This window comes from Salmo salar, chromosome ssa01 (assembly GCF_905237065.1).
Source record: "Salmo salar chromosome ssa01, Ssal_v3.1, whole genome shotgun sequence".
Classification (NCBI taxonomy): Eukaryota; Metazoa; Chordata; class Actinopteri; order Salmoniformes; family Salmonidae; genus Salmo; species Salmo salar.
This window is the reverse complement of record NC_059442.1, coordinates 121,460,281-121,486,605: the sequence shown is the minus strand read 5'-3', so window position 1 is coordinate 121,486,605 and position 26,325 is coordinate 121,460,281. Positions and strand designations below refer to the sequence as shown.

Here is a 26,325-nt window from a genome sequence, read left to right as displayed (position 1 = left end):
CCGGGCCTCCTCGACCGCCGCCTGCGACTCCTTGCACCGGCTGGCATCACCTCCTCGACCTGGGAATCCTTCCGCCAGGGTCCTTTCCCCGACATGATCTCCTCCCAGGTCCAGAACTCCTTTCCCTCGCGAGCCCATCTCTCGCGCTCCTTTTCCTCCCGCTGCTTGGTCCTGGTTTGGTGGGTTGTTCTGTAACGATCGTCGTGCAGGAAGGAAGAAGTGGACCAAGGCGCAGCTGGGAGCGAACTCATGTTATTTATTACAGACTGAAATAACACGGTCAAAACAGAGAATAAACGTATCGCTACTGCTCCAACAAAAAGAGACAACAACCCACAAACATCGTGGGGGGAAAAGGAACTTAAATATGATTCCCCAATCAGAGGCAACTAGTGACAGCTGTCTCTGATTGGGAATCGACAGAACCCAACATAGAAATACGCCCCAAAGCAAGGCTATACCAAAAACATAGAAAATAAACTATAGAAATGCCACACCCTGACCAAAATAGAAGAGTTCACCTGGTCAGGGCGTGACAGGGTGGTCTACAATTTCTCTTTGCTTTGGGGAGGGTTGTGTGTTTTTTCCCTGGTTTACATTCACCTTTTTGCAGGTTTTACTATAGAATTCTATCCTATACAAATGTCCATATCTGCTTGCATGAGCCTCCCCTATATCAAAGTGTTTTGATATTGCCGTTATGCACTATGCTTTTCCACGTGCTAACTATACTACAGGTCAATATAGTCTACCAGTCTGTCTATCCTGCCCTCTATCCACCATTCAAAGTAGCAATAGTGGTAGGTGGATTGTTTGTCCAGATCGGGAATTGGCTAACTATACTGAACAAAAATATCAACACATCATGCAACAATTCCAAAGATTTTACTGAGTTACAGTTCATATAAGGAAAACAGTCAATTTCAATAAATTCATTAGGCCCTAATCTATTGATTTCATATGACTGTGAATACAGATATGCATCTGTAAGGTAGGGGCGTGGATCAGAAAACCAATCAGTATCTGGTCTGACAACTTTTTGCCTTATGCAGCGTGACACATCTCCTTCGCATAGAGTTGATCAGGCTGTTGATTGTGGTGTGTGGAATGTTGTCCCACTCTTCTTCAATGGCTGCGCGAAGTTGCTGGACATTGGCGGGAACTAGAACACGCTGTCGTACACGTCGATCCAGAGCATCCCATAGATGCTCAATGGGTGACATATCTGGTGAGTATGCAGGCCATGGAAGATCTGGGACATTTTCAGCTTCCAGGAATTGTGTATAGTTCCTTGAAACATTGGGCAGTGTATTATCATGCTGAAACGTGGTGATGGCGGCGGATAAATGGCACAACAATGGTATCTCTGTGCATTCAAATTGCTATCAATAAAATGCAATTGTGTTCATTGTCCATAGCTTATGTCTGCCCATACCATAACCCCACCGCCACCTTGGGACACTCTGTTCACAACGTTGACATCAGCAAACCGCTCGCCCACAAGACGCCATACACTTGGTCTGGGGTTGTGAGGCCGGTTAGACGTACTGCCAAATTCTCTAAAACTACGTTAGAGGCGTCTTAACATTCAATTATCTGGCAATTACACGCTCCCTCAAAATTCTTGACATCTGTGGCATTGTGTTGTGTGACAAAACTGCACATTTTAGAATGGCCTTTTATTGTCCCTAGCACAAGGTGTACATGTGTACTGATCATGCTGTTCAGCTTCTTGATATGCCACACCTGTCAGGTGGCTTAATTATCTTGGCAAAGGAGGGATGTAAACACATTTGTGCACATAACATTTCTGGGATCTTTTATTTCAGCCCATGAAACATGGGTCCTTTACATGTTACGTTTATATTTTTGTTCAGTATAGAACCATCCGATGAGTGAAGATGTAATCCATCTGAGACAATTTTACAAGAACTTGAAAACAACATGTACTGTATTTAGTTTTGCCCGTATTAAGTATGAATTTTAAACCAGTAAAGGCTTCCCGCACAACTGCAAAATCAGACAGTAGTCTTGTCACAGCCAGTTCAGCAGTCAGGGGAATTGTGTACATAATAGTATCATCTGCATATAGATGAAATGTACAATTTTCAACAGATTAACCAACAGCATTTATATAAATAGTGAAAAGAACAGGTCCTAGGATCGACACCTGTGGAACTACTTCAAGAAATTCTGACTTAACCTCATCAATCAGGATGGCCTGAGTTCTGTCGGTAAAATAATCGTAATACCTAAGGACTATAACTGGTTTCAACTGGCTTAATAACAGTTAGAGCACAGTACTCCAACTCTCGTTTTTAATCCAGACCATCACTAAGGTACCTAATTGAATGCATCATGATTATCCATATGAACAATGAATAGCTGAATCAGGTGTGATGCCAGAATAAAAGCCTACACACCCAGTAGCTCTCCAGACTGGAGTCGGAGACCCCTGAACTAGAAAACTGGCAATTTTAGTAAACAAACTTATGATGTGTGACAAGTAAACAAGTTAAGAAACAACTTAAGAAACAATAAAACATGTTTTGCTTCAAAGTGGATGTAGCTTTGCCATCAGGGAAATGTTTCATTAAAGGTTATGTCAGTGAAAAAGTGATCTCCGCAAACATCAGTGAAATTGTCTTTAAAAGTATATCACGGATTAAATCTGTATATCACAGAATTAACCCCTGTCATCTGTCCCTGTCTGTCTATATAGGGTCATCAGGGACCCCAAGGCCCTATTGGGCATCAAGGATCAAATGGTGAAAAGGTACACCATTCCCAACACATTATATCTAACTCAGAAACTAGCATCTATGTTTACAATGCCTAACTACTGTATGTCTAACTCAGAAACTACACTGCAAGCATCACGTAAGGCTAATGTTGCTTTGTCAACTTAATTTTGGGGGTGCTACAGCAGAAGCATATTACAGGCATACAGTGCCATCAGACAGTATTCACACCCCTTAACATTTTCCACTTTTTGTTTACATTTAAAATGGATTACTGGCCTACACATTGCGTCACTGGCTGACACACAATACCCCACAATATCAAAGTGGAATTATGTTTTTGGAAATGTTTACTAATGAATTAAAAATGAAAAGCTGAAGTGTTTTGTATTGAAACCCCTTTGTTATGGCAAGCCTAATAAGTTCAAGAGTAAGTTGCTTAATAAGTCACATAATAAGTTGCATGGACTCACTCTGTGTGCAATAATAGTATCTAACATGATTTTTTAATGACTACCTTACCTCTGTACTTAACATTATACAATTATCTGTAAGTTCCCTCAGTTGAGCAGTGAATTTCAAACACAGATTCAACCACAAAGTCCAGGGAGGTTTCCAATGCCTCACAATGAAGGGCACCTACAGGTAGATTATTTTATTTTAAAGCATACAATATCCCTTTGAGCATTGGGAAGTTATTATTTTCTCTTTTGGATGGTGTATCAATACACCCAGTCACTACAAAGATACAGGTCCTTCCTAATTCAGTTGCTGTAGAGGAAGGAAACCGCTCAGGGATTTCACCAGGAGGCCAATGGTGACTTTAAAACTGTTACAGTGTTTATTGGCTGTGATGGGAGAAAACTGAGGATGGTTCTACAACACTAAAGTAAAACTGCAAAAATATGTGGCAAAGAAATTACCTTCATGTCCCGAATACAAAAAGTGTTGTGTTTGGTGCAAATCCAACACAACACATCACTGAGTACCACTCTTCATATTTTCAAGCATCATTTTATGGGAATGCTTTTAGGATAAATCTTAGAGGAAAACCGTGTTCAGTCTGCTTTCCAACCGACACTGGGAGACAAATTCACCTTTCAGCAGGAGTATAACCTAAAACACAAAGCCAAATCTACACTGTAGTTGCTTACCAAGATGACATTGAATGAGTGGCCTAGTTACATTTGTGACTTAAATCGGCTTGGAAATCTATGGCAAGACTTGAAAATGGCTGTCTAGCCATGATAAACAAACCAACTTGATTTTTTAAAGAATAATGTAATCGCTGCCAAAGGGGATTCTAACATATTGACTCAAGGGTGTGAATACTTATGTAAATAAGATATTTCTGTATTTCATCTTCAATACATTTGCAAACATTTCTAAAAACATGTTTTCACTTTGTCATTATGGGGTAATCTATGTCATCTATTTTAAATTGAGGCTGTAACACAACAAAATGTGGAATAAGTCAAGGGGTATGACTACTTTCTGACGGGACGGTATATCAGACATTTGTAAAAAGTATTTAGCAAACCGAGCGTGCTGCCTCACTGATGTGATTCTTCTGCACCCACTGAAGCGCATCTAATATATTACAGTGGGTTAGATTCAGCTGTGCCTGACGGGCATAAGAAAAAATTGACACTTGTGGTCTTGTTTGAACATAATGCTACCCTATCTTTCTATCAACATGTCTCTATCTGTCTGTTATGTAGTAGTGTGTAGTAACATCAACCAGCTGTCTGGATCTACATTTGAACTCAATGTTTCCCATTTGAACCATGAAACAAACATCCTCCAACACAACTCTCTGCAGTTATCCTTTATATTCCCCAAGTCTGCTTTAGATGTACAGTGGGGCAAAAAAGTATTTAGTCAGCCACCAATTGTGCAAGTTCTTCCACTTAAAAAGATGAGAGAGGCCTGTAATTTTCATCATAGGTACACTTCAACTATGACAGACAAAATGAGAAAAAAAAATCCAGAAAATCACAATGAATTTATTTGCAAATTATGGTGGAAAATAAGTATTTGGTCAATAACAAAAGTTTATCTCAATACTTTGTTATATACCCTTTGTTGGCAATGACACAGGTCAAACGTTTTCTGTAAGTCTTCACAAGGTTTTCACACACTGTTGCTGGTATTTTGGCCCATTCCTCCATGCAGATCTCCTCTAGAGCAGTGATGTTTTGGGGCTGCCGCTGGGCAACATGGACTTTCAACTCCCTCCAAAGATTTTCTATGGGGTTGAGATCTGGAGACTGGCTAGGCCACTCCAGGACCTTGAAATGCTTCTTACGAAGCCACTCCTTCATTGCCCGGGAGGTGTGTTTGGGATCATTGTCATGCTGAAAGACCCAGCCACGTTTCATCTTCAATGCCCTTGCTGATGGAAGGAGGTTTTCAATAAAAATCTCACGATACATGGCCCCATTCATTCTTTCCTTTACACGGATCAGTCGTCCTGGTCCCTTTGCAGAAAAACAGCCCCAAAGCATGATGTTTCCACCCCCATGCTTCACAGTAGGTATGGTGTTCTTTGGATGCAACTCAGCATTCTTTGTCCTCCAAACACGACGAGTTGAGTTTTTACCAAAAAGTTCTATTTTGGTTTCATCTGACCATATGACATTCTCCCAATCCTCTTCTGGATCATCCAAATGCTCTCTAGCAAACTTCAGACGGGCCTGGACATGTACTGGCTTAAGCAGGGGGACACGTCTGGCACTGCAGGATTTGAGTCCCTGGCGGCGTAGTGTGTTACTGATGGTAAGCTTTGTTACTTTGGTCCCAGCTCTCTGCAGGTCATTCACTAGGTCCCCCCGTGTGGTTCTGGGATTTTTGCTCACCATTCTTGTGATCATTTTGACCCCACGGGGTCAGATCTTGCGTGGAGCCCCAGATCGAGGGAGATTATCAGTGGTCTTGTATGTCTTCCATTTCCTAATAATTGCTCCCACAGTTGATTTTTTCAAACCAAGCTGCTTACCTATTGCAGATTCAGTCTTCCCAGCCTGGTGCAGGTCTACAATTTTGTTTCTGGTGTCCTTTGACAGCTCTTTGGTCTTGGCCATAGTGGAGTTTGGAGTGTGACTGTTTGAGGTTGTGGACAGGTGTCTTTTATACTGATAACAAGTTCAAACAGGTGCCATTAATACAGGTAACGAGTGGAGGACAGAGGAGCCTCTTAAAGAAGAAGTTACAGGTCTGTGAGAGCCAGAAATCTTGCTTGTTTGTAGGTGACCAAATACTTATTTTCCACCATAATTTGCAAATAAATTCATTAAAAATCCTACAATGTGATTTTCTGGATTTTTTCTCATTTTGTCTGTCATAGTTGACGTGTACCTATGATGAAAATTACAGGCCTCTCTCATCTTTTTAAGTGGGAGAACTTGCGCAATTGGTGGCTGACTAAATACTTTTTTGCCCCACTGTATTGCCTAACAAACAACAAATCAACCCTGGCTAAAGCTAGTCATTTAAGCATGGCGTAAACACTGCAAAGCTTTTATTTTGCAGAGTGAGAGAGAGAACCATATTTGCTTCATGCACTGATGTGATATGTTTTTGAGTTTTTTGATCTGCCATGTCTACACAGTTACAGTAGGATCATTCAGGACACTAACCAACCCTCTTTGAAGAAACAGTACACTTTCAGTGAGCAATCTGTGAGAGGTAAATTGTATTGTCTTCCATTGAATGGCTCCACTAACATTGTTTCTTTATATTAGGGCGAGCAGGGGGATGATGGGAAGGTTGAGGGTCCTACTGGTCCTCCAGGCGACAGAGTAAGTTACTCCCTATTGTCTAATCTCATCTTTCATTACTAATCCCAATACGGTTCTGAGGGTCTTTAATATCGACCTATTCTTCTGTTTTTGATCAGGGTCCTCCAGGAGACAAAGGAGAGAGAGGGGAGTTAGGGGATCCAGGATACCAAGTAAGTGTTATGAATATGCATTTAAACAAACCAGTCAACCAGCTGATTGGTCCAAAAATTCCTGACCAATTGCATTTCAGTAGTTTATTCCAGGCTATCTCATTGGTTAGAATTTTGACACTGACAACTACCTGTAAAATATTATAGCTTGAGATTCACTCGGCTAGATCGAGATGGATTTTGAAGAGTAAAATTTAAATATTTGTGTGAGAAGAGACATCCGGGCAGGGTATATTTGCAACAACTTCTGAATCTTTACATTTAATTAGTATTTCTTCAGGGGGGAAATATCTCCACTCTGACTCCACTCTTTTATGTTCCCAATGACACACTTGCACGCTCTCAAATTCAATTTGTGCACCCTACACAACATGTGCACACTTGATGTGTTTTATATGCGCTTTGCAACAGATGTCATATGGGGCCTTTACATGCTGTCGGAATTATCTGAAGTTCAGAGTTTTGACTCGGAAGTTTCACTTGAACGAACCTCCAAGTCATAATTACAAGTGGGAAACTCTGAGAACATTTTGTTACCCAAGTTGCCGAGTTGTACATTCACCACTGACCTTTTCAACCTAAACATGACAACAAATCTGTTTTTTATTTTTTATTTATTTATTTCACCTTTATTTAACCAGGTAGGCAAGTTGAGAACAAGTTCTCATTTACAACTGCGACCTGGCCAAGATAAAGCAAAGCAGTTTGACACATACAACCACACAGAGTTACACATGGAGTAAAACAAACCTACAGTCAATAATATAGTAGAAAAATAAGTCTATATACAAAGTGAGCAAATGAGGTGAGATAAGGGTGGTAAAGGCAAAAAAGGCCCTGGTGGCGAAGTAAATACAATATAGCAAGTAAAACACTGGAATGGTAGATTTGCAGTGGAAGAAAGTGCAAAGTAGAAATAGAAATAATGGGGTGCAAAGGAGCAAAATAAATAAATACAGTAGGGGAAGAGGTAGTTGTTTGGGCTAAATTATAGATGGGCTATGTACAGGTGCAGTAATCTGTGAGCTGCTCTGACAGCTGGTGCTTAAAGCTAGTGAGGGAGATAAGTGTTTCCCGTTTTAGAGATTTTTGTAGTTCGTTCCAGTCATTGGCAGCAGAGAACTGGAACTAATTACAAAAAAACGGTGTTTGTTATTTGCAGCAGCATGTCTTGTTGTTGTAATATCCCCAACGTAGGTGATAGTTACACCAATGAAGGATTCAAGCTTTAAGCAAGCTAGCTAACTTTATTAATAACATGAACTAGCTTATTTGGGTTTTTAGGTTTTATTTATTTGCACCAAAGAAAACAAGTGAAAGACATAACATTACAGATAAAAAAAACTGCATGGAGGAGACTACTGGGTAGTTTGGTTCATCAGGCTAACCCCTAGTCTATGCAGGAATTCCAGAGTATGGAACCTGTATCTGATAGAGAATGGACAGTGAAGTGCGGCAGTGGGAGGATGCAGGTTATCGCAGTGTCTTGTGTTGTATCCATGGGTTTGGGAATTAACCTGGAAGAATCCATTGAAGGGTTTAAGTAGGCTGTATTTGTAGATGAAGGTGCATAATTTTAGTATATTAAATGTTGTAGATATACAATATATTCAGTTTCTTAAACAGAGGGACCGATGGAGCCAAGTAGTTAAAGGGGGTGGCTAGTCTTGTAAATGTATTTGGTGTGATGAATCATTTGTGTAGGTAGGAAGCATTCAGTATGTACTGGCCCAGACAATATTGCAGTAAATGAGATATTGGTAAATTAATCTATAGTGTAGTATTAGGTAGCAAGCATGATGAACCAAACCACTAATCTTTCTGATGATACTTTGCTCTGAACAAAATGAATATGATTTATAACTTTTTATCAATTGAAACACCTAGGAATCGAGTGGATGAAACCTGGTCCATTTTATTCCCCCCAATTGAGATTTTTCTATTCTATTGTTTGCTATTTCTTATTCTTACCAGTTAATACAATGAAGATGGATTTTTTAACATTTAAAGATTATTAATTTATCTGGAACCATTCAGAAAACTTGGCCATGCCTGAATTGGCTTCATTGATTAGTGAATCAAAATTCTAGAGTGATAAAATCATTAGCAAAAAGAATGGGAATTACGGTAGAAGACACAGCAGCAAGGTCTTTGGATTGAACCCTGTGAAACGCAACAGAATGTCTTGGCCCTGGTAGGTGCACAACCATTTGCATATACAAATTGTTCTCTATCATAAACATAATTATATAGCCATTTATATGTAAAATCATGAAAACTGTAATAATGCAATATAGTGATATTTCATGATCAACCATGCTTTTGATAAATCTAAAAAGATGCCAAGAGTGTATTCATTGTTGTTCAGGGCTGTAAAGATTTTTTATCCACAAGTTGTGAAAGAGACATATCTGTGTGGTAGTTTTTATGAAAACCATATTGGTGCTCATATTGAATACAGTGTTGGTTTAAATGTTTCAACGTTCTTTTACAAACCAGTTTCTCTAGGATTTTTTAAAAACATAGTGCAGATATTGGGCGATAATATGTAAAAGATCTTGGATCCCCAGATTTACAAAAACACAGTAATGGGAAGAACAAATAAAAAATCACATTACCCAGAAAAAGAGTTACATTCCTCCACAAATAAGTGCCCAAACGGCACCAGAACATCAAGATGAAATGTATATTGTTCCAACAATACAGTGCATTAAAACACAGCAACCTCAAGAGTTAACCAATCCTCTGAACGGGTTAGGCAACTCAGATGCCTATACTTTAACAGCAAAGTTAGATTAGACAGAAGGTTATGAAGTAGGGCCTTGTAAACAAAAAGGGAGTAATGTGGAGGTCTATGTTGTTGTCTGGACTTCCCCAAAGACCCGTAGACCTCTACATTACTCCCTTTTTGTTTACAAGGCCCTACTTCATAAACTTCTGTTTATGATAAGTATCAAAACTGTCACCTATAGGGCCTCCCGAGTGGCGTTTCTACAGATCCCAGGTGGCCGCAACAGGGAGATCCATGAGGTGTTGCACAATTGGCCCAGGGTCGTCCGGGTTAGGGGAGGGTTTGGCCGGCCGAGATGTCCTTGTCCCATTGCGCTCTAGCGACTCCTTGTGGCAGGCTGGGCGCATGCACACTGACTTCGGTCGCCAGTTGTACGGTGTTTCCTCCAACACATTGGTGCGGCTGGCTTCCAGGTTAAGCGAGCAGTGCGGCTTGGCAGGGTCATGTTTCGGAGGACGCATGGCTCTCGACCTTCTCCTCTCCCGTATCCATACGGGAGTTGCAGCAATGGGACAAGACTGTAACTACTACCATTTGGACATCACAAAATTGGGGAGAAAAAAGGGTAAAAATTACATTTAAAAAAAAATCATATTAATGAAAGCTGTCACCTGTAACAAAATGAAGGGCACTATGGTAGATGGCATCCAAAGGTTTAAGAGAAGTAGCAGCTGCACTTTGATAAATAATATCACCATAATCAAGAAATATAAAAAGGTTGACTGAATAATCTGCTTCCTACTGCACAATCTGTTTCTGTATTAAAAGCCAACTTTAAAACTTAGCTTCTTAACCAGCTCATCTATATGTTTTTAAAATGTCACATCCATATCAATCCAAATGCCTAAACATTTATATGCAGGAGCACGGTCAATTGAAGAACAATCTTTTTTTTCTTCTTTTCTCTTTTTCTCCCCAATTTCATGGTATCCAATTGGTAGTTACAGTCTTGTCTCATTGCTGCAACTCCCGTACAGACTAGGGAGAGGCAAAGGCCAAGAGCCGTGCATCCTCCGAAACACAACCCAGCCAAGCCACACTGCTTCTTGACACAATGCCCACTTAACCGGTATGCCAGCCGTACCAATGTGTCGTACCACCGAGCACTGCACCCGGCCCGCCAACAGGGAATCGTTAGAGCGCGATGGCACAAGGATATCCCGGCCAGCCAAACCCTCCGGTAACCCGGACGGGCCAATTGCGCAACCGCCAGTCTCCTGGTCACGGCGACACAGACTGGGATTGAACCCGGGTCTGTAGTGAAGCCTCTAGCACTGCGATGCACAGCCTTAGACTGCTGTGCCACTCGGGAGGCTCTAACGTTATATCCTAATATGACTTTGGTGCAGGTCATGTTGTTTTTCACAGTACCATCTCTAGTAAACACACACTATATGAAATCAAATGTAAGTTTATTTGTCACATCCACAGGATGCAGAAGGTGTAAAAGGTATAGTGAAATGGTTACTTGCATCGCGGAATCTTTTGTTTAGACATGTAGCTAGCTAAACAATGAACCTGCAGGTTGCTAAATATAACCAACCAGCTTCGATGTTAGCTAGCTCGCTTACATTAGGCTATAACAAGCAATGCAAATGGATTTATGAGATAATAATAATATTACTACACAGATCATACACGTAACGTTAGCTAGCAAGCCAGCCAGCTAACGTTAGCTAGCTAGCTAGCTAACAGTACGCTTTAACTTGAAATGAAAATGACTTTCTGACAAAAATAGAAACACATAATATCTGAAAATGTAGCTACAGTTGAAGTCGGAAGTTTACATATACCTTAGCCAAATACATTTAAACTCAGTTTCACAATTCCTGACATTTAATCCTAGTAAAAATTCCCTGTCTTAGGTCAGTTAGGATCGCCACTTTATTTTAAGAATGTGAAATGTCAGAATAATAGTAGAGAGAATTATTTATTTCAGCTTTTATTACTTTCATCACATTCTCAGTGGGTCAGAAGTTTACATACACTCAATTAGTATTTGGTAGCATTGCCTTTAAATTGTTTAACTTGGGTCAAACATTTCGAGTAGCCTTCCACAAGCTTCCCACAATAAGTTGGGTGAATTTTGGCCCATTCCTCCTGACAGAGCTGGTGTAACTGAGTCAGGTTTGTAGGCCTCCTTCCTTTCACATGCTTTTTCAGCTCTGCCCACACATTTTCTATAGGATTGAGGTCAGGGCTTTGTGATGGCCACTCCAATACCTTGACTTTGTTGTCCTTAAGCCATTTTGCCACAACTTTGGAATTATGCTTGTGGTCATTGTCCATTTGGAAGACCCATTTGCGACCAAGATTTAACTTCCTGACTGATGTCTTGAGATGTTGCTTCATTATATCCACATAATTTTCCTTCCTCATGATGGCATCTATTTTGTAAAGCGCACCAGTCCCTCCTGCAGCAAAGCACCCCCACAACATGATGCTGCCACCCCCGTGCTTCACGGTTGGGATGGTGTTCTTCGGCTTGCAAGCCTCCCCCTTTTCCTCCAAACATAACAAGGGTAATTATGGCCAAACAGTTATATTTTTGTTTCACACTGGACATTTCTCCAAAAAGTATGATATTTGTCCCCATGTGCAGTTGCAAACTTTAGTCTGGCTTTTTTATGGTCGTTTTGGAGCAGTGGCTTCTTCCTTGCTGAGCGGCCTTTCCGGTTATGTCGATCTAGGACTCGTTTTACTGTGGATATAGATACTTTTGCACCTGTTTCCTCCAGCATCTTCACAAGGTCCTTTGCTGTTGTTCTGGGATTGATTTGCACTTTTCGCACCAAATAACGTTCATCTCTAGGAGACAGAACTTGTCTCCTTCCTGAGCAGTATGATGGCTGCGTGATCCCATGGTGTTTATACTTGCATACTATTGTTTGCACAGGTGAACGTGGTACCTTCAGGTGTTTGGAAATTGCTCCCAAGGATGAACCAGACTTGTGGAGGGCTACAAAAAAAATTCTGGGGTCTTGGCTGATTTCTTTTGATTTTCCCATGTCAAGCAAAGAGTCACTGAGTTTGAAGTTAGGCCTTGAAATACATCCACAGGTACACCTCCAATTGACTGAAATGATGTCAATTAGCCTATCAGAAGCTTCTAAAGCCAAGACATAATTTTCTGGAATTTTCCAAGCTGTTTAAAGGCACAGTCAACTTAGTGTATGTAAACTTCTGACCCACTGGAATTGTGATACAATGAATTCTAAGTTAAATAATCTGTCTGTAAATAATTGTTTGAAAATTACTTGTGTCATGCACAAAGTAGATGTCCTAACCGACTTGCCAAAACTATAGTTTGTTAACAAGAAAGTTGTGGAGTGGTTGAAAAACGAGTTTTAATGACTCCAACCTAAGTGTATGTAGACTTCCAACTTCAGCTGAAGCTAGACTGTGTTACTCGTAGATGAACTCTTCTCTCTCTCCATCACAGATGCTATGGTTGCCCTTAGCTTGAAGATGTAATCTGTAGACATGTGTTTTATAAAACAGCCTTCTGTGTGTTCTCTTTTTGAATTTGTTTGCATATTTGCAATCAAATGCCAGAATTCTCCCATCACCTTAGCTATCATACTTGGCTTCCACCGGGAATTCCATTGATTCCAGCGAGTGCAGAACATTAGCAACACTTTTGCAGTTCTTCGTGATATCTTTAAAAGAATGCATTAGAAAGTATTACCTACACGTACTGCGCAGTTACACGGAACCCAAACCGACTGTGCATGTGCGCCATCGTTCGCTATCGTGCATAAATTAATTTTGTCCCCCTACACCAAACACGATCACGACACGCAGGTTAAAATATCAAAACAAACTCTGACCCAATGACATTAATTTGGGGACAGGTCGAAAAGCATTAAACATGTATGGCAATTTAGCTAGTTAGCTCGCACTTGCTAGCTAATTTGTCCTATTTAGCTAGCTTGCTGTTGCTAGCTAATTTGCCCTGGGATATAAACATTGAGTTGTTATTTTACCTGAAATGCACAAGGTCCTCTACTCCGACAACTAATCCACACATAAAACGGCCAACTGAATCGTTTCTAGTCATTTCTCCTCCTTCTAGGCTTTTTTTCATCTTTGAACATATATGGTAATTGTCATCTACACTTTCATAGTATTACCACGACAACCGGCAAAACAGTTCGTTTTTCAATCACCCACTTGAGTATAACCAATGAGGAGATGGCATGTGGGTACCTGCTTCTATAAACCAATGAGGAGATGGGAGAGGCAGGACTTGCAGCGCGATCTGCGTCAGAAATAGAAAGGAGTTCTATTTTAGCCCTTGGCATCGCAGTCGCTCGTTGGCGCGTGCGAGCAGTGTGGGTGCAATAATTGAAAAACATGGATTTCTAAATGTATTTTGCGATGCTCGCGCACGCGACGTGTCTGGTCTGGTCAGCATGTCATACACATACTGCTTTAATATGGCAGACCAATCCAATCTCATCTCTCGGCATGTCCAGCCCATGCATTATCTCAGCCAATCATGGCTAGCAGGAAGGTTCCTGACTTTTTCCATGGCTAAACCAATTAGGATTGTAATTTAACAATTGTATTCATATTTACAGATGGCATACACGTTTGTTATTAAGGCACATGAAAGTTAACATGTTCCAGAAAGTATTTATGCCAACAACAACAACAAAATATTTTGATAAATGTTTACGTTCAAATGCCTCTCCTGTGAAGTAGTGACGTGCGACATACGCCTAGTTTCCTGAAACAAGTCACAAATAGTGAAGATAATAATAGGTCCCAAAATCAATCCCTTTGGTACACCTTTATTTACTTCAAGAAATTCAGACTTAACCCCATCAATCACAATGGCCTGAGTTCTATCACTAAAATAATTATGAAAGTATGAACAAGCATCAGTGTTAAGGCTTATTGAGGACAACTTATTCAATGAAATAACATGATCAACAGCTTTTGACAGGTCTACAAACACAGTAAGTCCCAAATAAAACTGCACTTTTATTTCTGGTTTAATATATCACGAAATGTATTGTTGAAAGATTAATTTGGTATTTGAATAATTTCAAAGTGATACAAATTAAGTTTTTACTAATTAGAGTGCCTTTGGAAAGTATTCAGACCCCTTGACTTTTCAAGATTTTGTTACGTTACAGCCTTATTCTAAAATAAATTCAAATGTTCTGTTTTTTCCCTCATAAATCTACACACAATACCCCATAATGACAAAGAAAAAACAGGTTTTTAGAAATGTTTGCAAATGAATAAAAAATTACAAACTGAAATAATACATTTACATAAGTATTCAGACGCTTTACTCAGTACTTTGCTGAAACACCTTTGGCAGAGATTACAGCCTTGAGTCTTCTTGGGTATGACACTACAAGCTTGGCACACCTGTATTTGGGGAGTTTCTCACATGCTTCTCTGCAGATCCTCTCAAGCTCTGTCAGGTTGGATGGGGAGCGTCACTGCACAACTATTTTCAGGTCTCTCCAGAGATGTTCAATCGGGTTCAAGTCTGGGCTCTGGGTGGGCTACTCAAGGACATTCAGAGACTTGTCCCGAAGCCACTCCTGCGTTGCCTTGGCTGTGTACTTAGGGTCGTTGTCCAGTTGGAAGGTAAACCTTCGCCCCAGTCTGAGGTCCTGCATGCTCTGGAGCAACAGACACCTCACAAGTCCTCAACTGGCAGCTTCATTAAATAGTACCCGCAAAACACCAGTCTCAACGTCAACAGTGAAGAGGCGACTCTGGGATGCTGGCCTTCTAGGCAGAGTTCCTCTGTCCAGTGTCTGTGTTCTTTGCCCATCTTGATCTTTTCTTTTTATTGGCCAGTCTGAGATATGGCTTTTTCTTTTCAAACCTCAAACTAAACACTAATGTACTTGTCCTCTTGCTCAGTTGCCTCCCACTCTTCTTTCAATTCTGGTTAGAGCCAGTTTGTGCTGTTCTGTGAAGGGAGTAGTACACAGCGTTGTACGATATCTTCAGTTTCTTGCCAATTTCTCACATGGAATAGCTTTAATTTCTCAGAACAAGAATAGACTGACGAGTTTCAGAAGAAAGTTATTTGTTTCTGGTCATTTTGAGCCTGTAATCGAACCCACAAATGCTGATGCTCCAGATACTGAACTAGTCTAAAGAAGGACAGTTTTATTGCTTCTTTAACCAGTACGACAGTTTTCAGCTGTGCTGAAAGGGTTTTCTAATGATCTATTAGCCTTTTAAAATGCTAAACTTGGATTAGCTAGCACAATGTGCCATTGGAACACAGGAGTGATGGTTGCTGATAATGGGCCTCTGTGCGCCTATGTAGATATTCCATTAAAAATCTGCCATTTCAATCTACAATGGTCATTTACAACATTAACAATGTCTACACTGTATTTCTGATCAATTTGATATCATTTTAATGGACAAAAAAAAATGTTTTTTTCAAAAACAAGGAAATGTCTAAGTGACCCCAAAGTTTTGAACAGTAGTGTATATTGCATTATTTTATGGCAGGTTATGACACGTACATAAGAGTGTAAAAGCCACCATGGTAGTTATTTAATGGTGTGTTATGTCTAAGGCTGTTGTGGTGACTGTATTACCGCCACACCGGCAGCCATGAGTCATGACCGCAGTAAAATTCTACGTGCCAGTCATGAGTCTTGACCGCATAAACATTCTATGTGAGTTTTACGTGACTGTTGAGTCACGGTAATCTCCTTTTATGCACTCTGGACATGTGTTAGTAGTACCAACTCGCTAATGATAATCAGTTCGCTAATGGCCTGGTACTCAGTGCTCTATGAAGTTCAACAGCAGGTTGAAACTGAGTGGAAAACATGGTTGTTGTTTCAATGCCTAACACAACGAAATAGACAGTGCTTTCTAAGGTTATGGTTACTTCAAAACCACCATACGCATAGGCCTATATATGACCCCAAGCCTGAAAAAAAAAAAAGAATTAAAATAATGATTGTGCCATTATGCAATACATAGCTTACCGCATGGCAGAAAAGCAGAAAAATAAGATATCTTTGGTACATAATTGGTCTAGCCTAAGTTAAACACAAACAGAGTTAGCCTACAATTATAGTGAATTTGTATTTGATTTTGAATAGCCTAGTAATAGGGAATTTTTTGTATTTTTATAATTCATAAGCTGACACATCACCTTTATCTACAGAATATCTCACCACTGTGCATTTCCATCTCCTCCCCTCTCTCCTTCATTCCTTTCTCCAGTGCACAGAGGGGCTGTCAACAGTTTAATAAAATATTTCATTGTTTCATTGTGAAAACATGTTACTATCGATGTTCCTGAACAGATTGCACTTGGTTTCCCAAATTGAGCACTGGGTAGCTACAGGAACAGGTTTGGAGAGCCCATGGCATACAGAGTTTCAGCGGAATATCACGATGGCATCGGAGGGGAGGGCTGCCATCTTATCGGCTCTTAACTAACCATGCTATTTTGTTTGTTTTTATGTGTTGTTTGTAACTTGTTTTCCAAATAATGTTTCTGCTACCATCTCTTATGACCGAAAAGAGCTTCTGGACATCAGAACTGGGATTACTCACGTCAAATTGGACGAGGAGTCATTCTTTAATGAGTTGGACGTGAGGGATATACTACAGAAACCCGACCAGGCCCAGATCCCCGTGATTCCCTGGAAAAGGAAACGTAGGTTTCACGGAAAGAGACAAGGATGCCTTGTGAGGATCAGGCAATGAGTGGCTAATCTGCCCTCGCCTTCCGTTCTGCTAGCTAACGTTCAATCGCTGGAAAATAAATGGGACTACCTGAAAGCACATATATCCTACCAACTGGACATTAAAAACTGGAATACCGTGTCGTGCCTGAATGACAACATAAAAAAAATACAGCTGGCGGGTTATGCACTCTATCGGCAGGACCGAACAGCAGCCTCTGGTAAGACACGGGGCGGGTGCCTATTCATATCTGTAAACAATAGCTGGTGCACGATATCTAAGGAAGTTTCAAGGTTTTGCTCGCTGAGGTAGAGTATCTCATGATAAGCTGTAGACAACACTATCTACCAAGAGAGTTTTCATCTGTATTTTTTGTTGTTGTCTACATACCACCACAGACCGTAGCTGGCACTAAAACCACACTCAATGAGCTGTATTCCGCCATAAGCAAACAGGAAAACGCTCATCCAGAGGTGGCGCTCCTAGTGGCCAGGGGCTTTAAAGCGGGGAAACTTAAATCAGTTTTACCTCATTTCTATCAGCATGTTAAATGGTCAACCAGAGGGAAAAAAATTCTAGACCACCTTTACTCCACACACAGAGACGTGTACAAAGCTCTCCCTCCATTTGACAAATCTGACCATAACTCTATCCTCCTGATTCCTGCTTACAAGCAAAAATTAAAGCAGAAAGCACCAGTGACTCGGTCTATAAAAAAGTGGTCAGGTGAAGCAGATAATAAACTACAGAACTGTTTTGCTAGCACAGACTGGAATATGTTCCGGGATTCTTCCGATGGCATTGAGGAGTACACCACATCAGTCACTGGCTTTATCAATAAGTGTATCGAGGACGTCATCCCCACAGTGACTGTACGTACATATCCCAACCAGAAGCCATGGATTACAGGCAAGATTCGCACTGAGCTAAAGGGTAGAGCTGCCGCACTCTAACCCGGAAGCTTATAAGAAATCCCGCTATGCCCTCCAACGAACCATCAAACAGGCAAAGTGTCAATACAAGACTAAGATTGAATCATACTACACCGGCTCCGACGCTCGTCGGATGTGGCAGGGCTTGCAAACTATTACAGACTACAAAGGGAAGCACAGCCGAGAGCTGCCCAGTGACACGAGCCTACCAGACGAGTAAAACAGCAAGTAAAACTGAAACATGCATGAGAGCATCAGCTGTTCTGGACGACTGTGTGATCCAGCTCTCCGCAGCCAATGAGTAAGACCTTTAAACAGGTCAACATTCACAAGGCCGCTGGGCCAGACGAATTACCAGGACGTGTACACCAAGCATGCGCTGACCAACTGGCAAGTGTCTTCACTGACATTTTCAACCTCTCCCTGTGTGAGTCTGTAAGACCACCATAGTGTTCTTGGGCACAGGGACTAAGGTAACCTGCCTAAATCACTACCGACCCATAGCACTCACGTCTGTAGCCATGAAATGCTTTGAAAGGCTGTTAATGACTCACATCAACACCATTATCCCAGAAACCCTAGACCCACTCCAATTTGCATACCGCTCCAACAGATCCCCTGGTGATGAAATCTCTATTGCAGTCCACACTGCCCTTTCCCACCTGGGCAAAAAGAACACCTATGTGAGAATTCTATGAATTGACTACAGCTCAGCGTTCAACACCATAGTGCCCTCAAAGCTCATCACTAAGCTAAGGACCCTGGGACTAAACACCTCCCTCTGCAACTGGATCCTGGACTTCCTGACGGGCCGCCCCAGGTGGTAAGGGTAGGTAACAACACATCCTCCACACTGATCCTCAACACAGGGGCCCCTCGGGTGCGTGCTCAGTCCCCTCCTGTACTCCCTGTTCACTCATGAGTGCACGGCCAGCCACGACTCCAACACCATCATTACGTTTGCTGATGACATAACAGTGGTAGGCCTGATCACTGACAACGATGAGACAGCCTATGGGGAGGACATCAGAGACCTGGCAGTGTGGTGCCAGGACAACAACCTCTCTATCAACGTGATCAAGACAAAGGAGATGATTGTGGACTACAGGAAAAGGTGGACCGAGCACGCCCCCATTCTCATCGACGGGGCTGTAGTGGAGCAGAATGAGAGCTTCAATTTCCTTGGCGTCCACATCACCAACAAACTAACATGGTCCAAGCACACCAAGACAGTCGTGAAGAGGGCACGGCAAAACCTATTCCCCCTCAGGAGACTGAAAAGATTTGGCATGGGTCCTCAGATCCTCAAAAGGTTTTATAGCTTCACCATCGAGAGCATCCTGACGGGTTGCATCACTGCCTGGTATGGCAACTGCTCGGCCTCCGACCGCAAGGCACTACAGTTCAGCAATATTCTTGGGATGTCTTGTGTGAACTGCTCTCTTGAGGTCATGCCACAGCATCTCAATCGGGTTTAGGTCAGGACTCTGACTGGGCCACTCCAGAAGGTGTATTTTCTTCTGTTGAAGCCATTCTGTTGTTGATTTACTTCTGTGTTTTGGGTCGTTGTCCTATTGCATCACCCAACTTCTGTTGAGCTTCAATTGGCGGACAGATAGCCTTTCATTAATTTTTCCATCGATGATAGTAAGCTGTCCAGGCCCTGAGGCAGCGAAGCAGCCCAAACCATGATGCTCCCTCCACCACACTTTACAGTTGGGATGAGGATTTGATGTTGGTGTGCTGTGCCTTTTTTTCTGCACACATAGTGTTGTGTGTTCCCTCCAAACAACTCAAATGAAGTTTAATCTGTCCACAGAATATTTTGCCAATAGCGCTGTGAAACCTCCACGTGCACCTTTGCAAACTTCAGACAAGCAGCAATGTTTTTTTTGGAAAGCAGTGGCTTCTTCCGTGGTGTCCTCCCATGAACATCATTCTTGTTTAGTGTTTTACATATTGTAGACTCGTCAACGGAGATGTTAGCATGTTCCAGAGATTTCTGTAAATCTTCAGCTGACACTCTAGGATTCTTCTTAACCTCATTAAGCATTCTGAGCTGTGCTCTTGTAGTCATCTTTGGATTAGATTTAGATGCACTATTGTAAAGTGGTTGTTCCACTGGATATCATAAGGTGAATCCACCAATTTGTAAGTCGCTCTGGATAAGAGCGTCTGCTAAATGACTTAAATGTAAAAGCAGGACGGCCACTCCTAGGGAGAGTAGCAACAGTGCTGAACTTTCTCCATTTATAAACAACTTGTCTTACCATGACTGATGAACATCAAGGCTTTTAGAGATACTTTTGTAACCCTTTCCAGCTTTATGCAAGTCCACAATTCATAATCTTAGGTCTTGGTTCACATCAGGCAATGCTTCTTGTGAATAGCAAACTCAAATTTTGTGAGTGTTTTTTTAGGGCAAGGCAGCTCTAACCAACATCTCCAATCTCGTCTCATTGATTGGACTGCAGGTTATCTAACTCCTGACTCCAATTAGCTTTTGGAGAGGTCATTAGTCTAGGGGTTAACATATCTTTTCCAACCTACACTGTGAATGTTTAAATGATGTATTCAATATAGACAATATCGACATAGTCTTGTCAGCACCATAGTACAACGACTGTGCAGGTGCCTTATTTTGCGCAGAGGGAGGGAGCTCCCATTTCACTTTGTTCATGGTGCTGGCCAGACTTCTTCTCTGCAAGCAGGTCCGACTGATGAGAGGAGGGACAAAGGGGGAAAACTAAAAAAAAAAATGACACACCCTCCTAAAACTGGTTATAACTTCAGTTCTGTTTGTGATGTTAAGATTCTAACAACGACTGTGTGATATATAGACTATTTTAGGGGAAAGTAAAGGACGGAGGGGGTCATGACTTTAAAAATGGCAGAGTAATAATAAAAAATGGATGAGCAGTCAAAATGGATGATTTAACGGTTCTAGTGTTTGTATTTATATTTATTATGGATCCTCTTTCTGGGGTCCTGCAAAATTAAGGCAGTTATACAATTTTAAAAACATTTCAATATATTCACAACACACTGTGTTCCCTCAGGCACCTATACCACTACCACATATCTACAACACAAAATCCATGTGAACATGTGTGTATAGTGTGTATGTTATCATGTGTATGTACATGTGTCTGTGCCTATGTGTGTGTTGCTTCACAGTCCCCGCTGTTCCATAAGGTTTATTTTTATCTGTTTTTTAAATCAAATTTTACTGCTTGCATAAGTTACTTGATGTGGAATAGAGTTCCATGTAGTCATGGCTCTATGTTCTATGGTGCGCCTCCTCAGTCTGTTGTGGACTTGGGGACTGTGAAGAGACCTCTGGTGGCATGTCTTGTGGGGTATGCATGGGTATCTCAGCTGTGTGCCAGTAGTTCAAACAGACAGCTCGGTGCATTCAACATTTCTATGGTAAATTACCATCCCCAAACTTGAAACTCACTCACTGCTTATATATGCCAGTTAGGCTCTACACCCCTTGTAAAGCAGATAAATGTGCTTCATTTTAAGAAGTTATTTGTCTATTTTAGTTGTGATACAAACCTTATTAAAACATATAGGCCTATGGGCTAGGCTACAGGTATGCGACTATGATTCGAACACGTGGCAAAAAAAGGCATTGTTTCTTATGTTAGGCATCATTCTCAAATTATAATATATATAATTCACAAGTTAAAGGCTAATATTGTCAACCATCAGACTATACTTGATTTGATCTTGTCTCTACATATGCTAAATTGGGGCGGCAGGTAGCCTAGTGGTAAGAGTGTTGGATTTGTAACTGAAAGGTTGCAGGATCAAATCCCTGAGCTGACAAGGTAAAAAATCTGTCGTTCCGCCCCTGAACAAGGAAGTTAACTCACTTTTCCTAGGCTGTCATTGAAAATAAATAACTGACTTTCCTAGTTAAATAAAGATATATACAGTGGGGGAAAAAAGTATTTGATCCCCTGCTGATTTTGTACGTTTGCCGACTGACAAAGAAAGGATCAGTCTATAATTTTAATGGAAGGCTTATTTGAACAGTGAGAGACAGAATAACAACAAAAATATCCAGAAAAACGCATGCAAGAAATGTTATAAATTGATTTGCATTTTAATGAGGGAAATAAGTATTTGACCCCCTCTCAATCAGAAAGATTTCTGGCTCCCAGGTGTCTTTTATACAGGTAACGAGCTGAGATTAGGAGCACACTCTTAAAGGGAAGCAATCAATCAATCAGATTCCAAACTCTCCACCATGGCCAAGACCAAAGAGCTCTCCAAGGATGTCAGGGACAAGATTGTAGACCTACACAAGGCAGGAATGGGCTACAAGACCATCGCCAAGCAGCTTGGTGAGAAGGTGACAAAATTTGGTGCGATTATTTGCAAATGGAAGAAACACAAAAGAACTGTCAATGTCCCTCGCCCTGGGGCTCCATGCAAGATCTCACCTCGTGGAGTTGCGATGATCATGAGAACGGTGAGGAATCAGCCCAGAACTACACGGGAGGATCTTGTCAATGATCTCAAGGCAGCTGGGACCATAGTCACCAAGAAAACAATTGGTAACACACCACGCCATGAAGGACTGAAATCCTGCAGCGCCCGCAAGATCCCCCTGCTCAAGAATACATATACATGCCCGTCTGAAGTTTGCCAATGTACATCTGAATGACTCAGAGGACAACTGGTGAAAGTGTTGTGGTCAGATGAGACCAAAATGGAGCTCTTTGACATCAACTCAACTCGCCGTGTTTGGAGGAGGAGGAATGCTGCCTATGACCCCAAGAACACCATCTCCACCGTCAAACATGGAGGTGGAAACATTATGCTTTGGTGGTGTTTTTCTGCTAAGGGGACAGGACAACTTCACCGCATCAAATGGACGATGGACGGGGCCATGTACCGTCAAATCTTGGGTGAGAACCTCCTTCCCTCAGCCAGGGCATTGAAAATGGGTCGTGGATGGGTATTCCAGCATGACAATGACCCAAAACACACGGCCAAGGCAACAAAGGAGTGGCTCAAGAAGAAGCACATTAAGGTCCTGAAGTGGCCTAGCCAGTCTCCAGACCTTAATCCCATAGAAAATCTGTGGAGGGAGCTGAAGGTTCGAGTTGCCAAACATCAGCCTCGAAACCTTAATGACTTGGAGAAGATCTGCAAAGAGGAGTGGGACAAAATCCCTCCTGAGATGTGTGCAAACCTGGTGGCCAACTACAAGAAATGTCTGACCTCTGTGATTGCCAACACGGGTTTTGCCACCAAGTACTAAGTCATGTTTTGCAGAGGGGTCAAATACTTATTTCCCTCATTAAAATGCAAATCATTTTATAACATTTTTGACATGCGTTTTTCTGGATTTTTTTGTTGTTATTCTGTCTCTCACTGTTCAAATAAACCTACTATTAAAATGATAGACTGATCATTTCTTTGTAAGTGGGCAAACGTACAAAATCAGCAGGGGATCAAATACTTTTTTCCCCCCTGTGTGTGTGTGTGTGTGTGTGTGTGTGTGTGTGTGTGTGTGTGTGTGTGTGTGTGTGTGTGTGTGTGTGTGTGTGTGTGTGTGTGTGTGTGTGTGTGTGTGTGTGTGTGTGTGTGTGTGTGTGTGTGTGTGTGTGTGTACAGTGGAGAGAACAAGTATTTGATACACTGCCAATTTTGCAGGTTTTCTTACTTACAAAGCATGTAGAGGTCTGTCATTTTTATCATAGGTACACTTTAACTGTGAGAGACGGAATCTAAAACAAAAATCCAGAAAATCACACTGTATGATTTTTAAGTAATTAATCATACAGCTTGGTGCATTCAACATGTCAATACCTCTCTTAAATACAAGTGGTGATGAAGTCAATCTCTCCTTCACTTTGAGCCAGGAGCGATTGCCCTGTACTGATTGCAATTTTCCTAAATCCCTTTTTGTGGCACCTGACCACACGACTGATCAGTAGTCCAGGTGCGACAAAACAAGGGCCTGTAGGACCTGCCTTGTTGATAGTGCGGTTAAAAGAATGTAGATTTAGCAGGGGGTGTAAAGCCATAACACATACGTTTTTTCAGCAGCAGACTATGATCGTTAGTGTAATCCAAGGGATTTCTAATCAAATTGTATTTGTCACAAGCACCAAATACAACCAGTGTAGACGTTACCGTGAAATGCTTACTTACGAGCCATTTCCCAACATTGCAAATTTAAAAAGTAAGAAAAATTTGCTAAATAAAAAAGGAAATAGTAACTAAATAAAATATCGAGGCTGTATACAAGGAGTACCGGTACAGGGGCACATGGTAGTTGAGGTAATATTTAAATGTAGGTAGAGGTAAAAGTGACTATGCAGTCAGGATAGAGAATAAACAGAGCAGCAGCAGCATTTGTGAAGAGTGTGTAAGAATGTGAGTGTGTCTGTGTGCGTGTGGAGTCATTATGCGTGTGTGTTTTGTGAGCGTGAGCGTGTTTGTGTATGTGTTTTGGAGTGTCAGTGTAGTATGTGTGAGACTGTGTGCATAGAGCCAGTGTAAGAGAGTCAGTGCAACAAAAAGGGTGTCATTTGATTAACATTTACATTTACGTAATTTAGCAGACGCTCTTATCCAGAGCGACTTACAAATTGGTGCATTCACTTTATGATATCCAGATTAACTATTCCGCAGTCTTATGGCTTGGGGGTCAAAGCTGTTCAGGAGCCTTTTTGTCCCAGACTTGGAGCGCCGGTACCACTTGCCGTGCGGTAGCAGAGAGAACAGTCTATGACTTGGGTGGCTGGAGTCTTTTTTTTTTGTAGGGCCTTCCTCTGACACCGCCTGGTATAGAGGTCCTGGATTGCAGGGAGCTCGGCCCCGGTGTTGTATTGGGCCGTACGCAACACCCTCTGTAGTGCCTACTGTCGTGTCTTTGGGCACCATTAAACTGAAGACATGTTTATCAAAATAACTCCCTGTAATTATTACCACGCAATTAAACTGATTAATCGTTTAATTGTAATTAACTAGGAGATCGGGTCACCAAGGAAAATATTCAGATTACAAAGTTATAATTTTCCTAATATAACTTTACTATATTATAGCATTATATATTATATTATAGTATAGGCCGATTATCTTCTGGTGTAAATGGTGTATTTTACCTCGCGTCCAGTCTTATTCCAAACATCGTAAATTGTTGTATCTGCACGAATCCAGTCTTTACTAAAGTCATCCATACATCAATTGTCTTAAAATAATTTATTTACTAAACTAAGTAATTCACAGAAAGCATACAAACAGTAATTATCGTCACAAAGAATTGGTAGAGTAATGTGCCCTAGTGGGCTAAACAGGCATGGCGGGTGTCTTGTTAAAACAAAGGGTAATAAAGGGCAGCTGAGACGGCACACAGAGTTCATTAATATGCTAATACTTTGCACATGAACGCTCACTCATTCGGGAACAATTGCAATCAATATATATTTACGCTCAGTGTGTCTTCGGGATCCTTGTTGGAGAGTTCTGTTCTATTTGAGAGTTTTGTCCTGTTCTCTCTCTCTCTCTCGGTTAGAATGGATCTTTCAAAGCGACATTCATTAATGTCGTTATAGAATGGATGTTTTGTCGGTCTTCGCGTTCAATGATATAATTTGTAGCTGCGGACTAATAATTAATATCAAAGACTTGTTATTATTCTGTCGGTATCGATAGTCTAAAAGTTTAACCACGTGGTGGTTAACTTTCAGTAGAGGAATTGGATGGTCAAACCTTGGCTCTCTCTTTTGTGGTAAGCTGGTCTGAAGAAAGTAAATCAGGGTGGGGTTTTATACGTGAACATAGAACAGGCTTGTCACATGATGCATGGTCCTGTCTGTGTCCCTGGGGGGCGTGCCGATGACTGATTTAAGCTTTGAACAGAAATACATTCTATCACATTAACATCAGTACATAGCATCTCAACGTATCACAAATAGCTTTATCCTTATTAATACATTTTATACGACCATTTAGATGCAAGTCCCATAGCTGAGGCTATTATATAAATAGTTTTATGGTAATATGGCTATATTGTCTCTTCTGAGTATCACAAAATTGTACCAAGCGGACCAGTTCGTAGCTGGATTCTTCACCAATCTTTTTTTACCTTCTCCAGAACATAAATGTCGTTCGGTTCCCCAATTCTGTGAGTTGGAAGAATTTCCTGTGTCTCTCTATGAAACCCCTCTGTGTCTCAACTGGGCCATG

General features: G+C 41.3%; 1 protein-coding gene across 1 annotated transcript in view; it reads left to right on the top strand.

The window, feature by feature from the left end:
* The window catches only part of col27a1a (collagen, type XXVII, alpha 1a), a 366,487-nt gene that overhangs the window by 287,012 nt on the left and 53,150 nt on the right, over nt 1-26,325 (top strand). Inside the window, exons 41-43 of the mRNA XM_045688056.1 lie at nt 2,723-2,776; nt 6,485-6,541; nt 6,640-6,693. Of these exons, the coding sequence (XP_045544012.1) occupies nt 2,723-2,776; nt 6,485-6,541; nt 6,640-6,693 (165 nt within the window). The remainder of the gene's footprint in view (nt 1-2,722; nt 2,777-6,484; nt 6,542-6,639; nt 6,694-26,325) is intronic.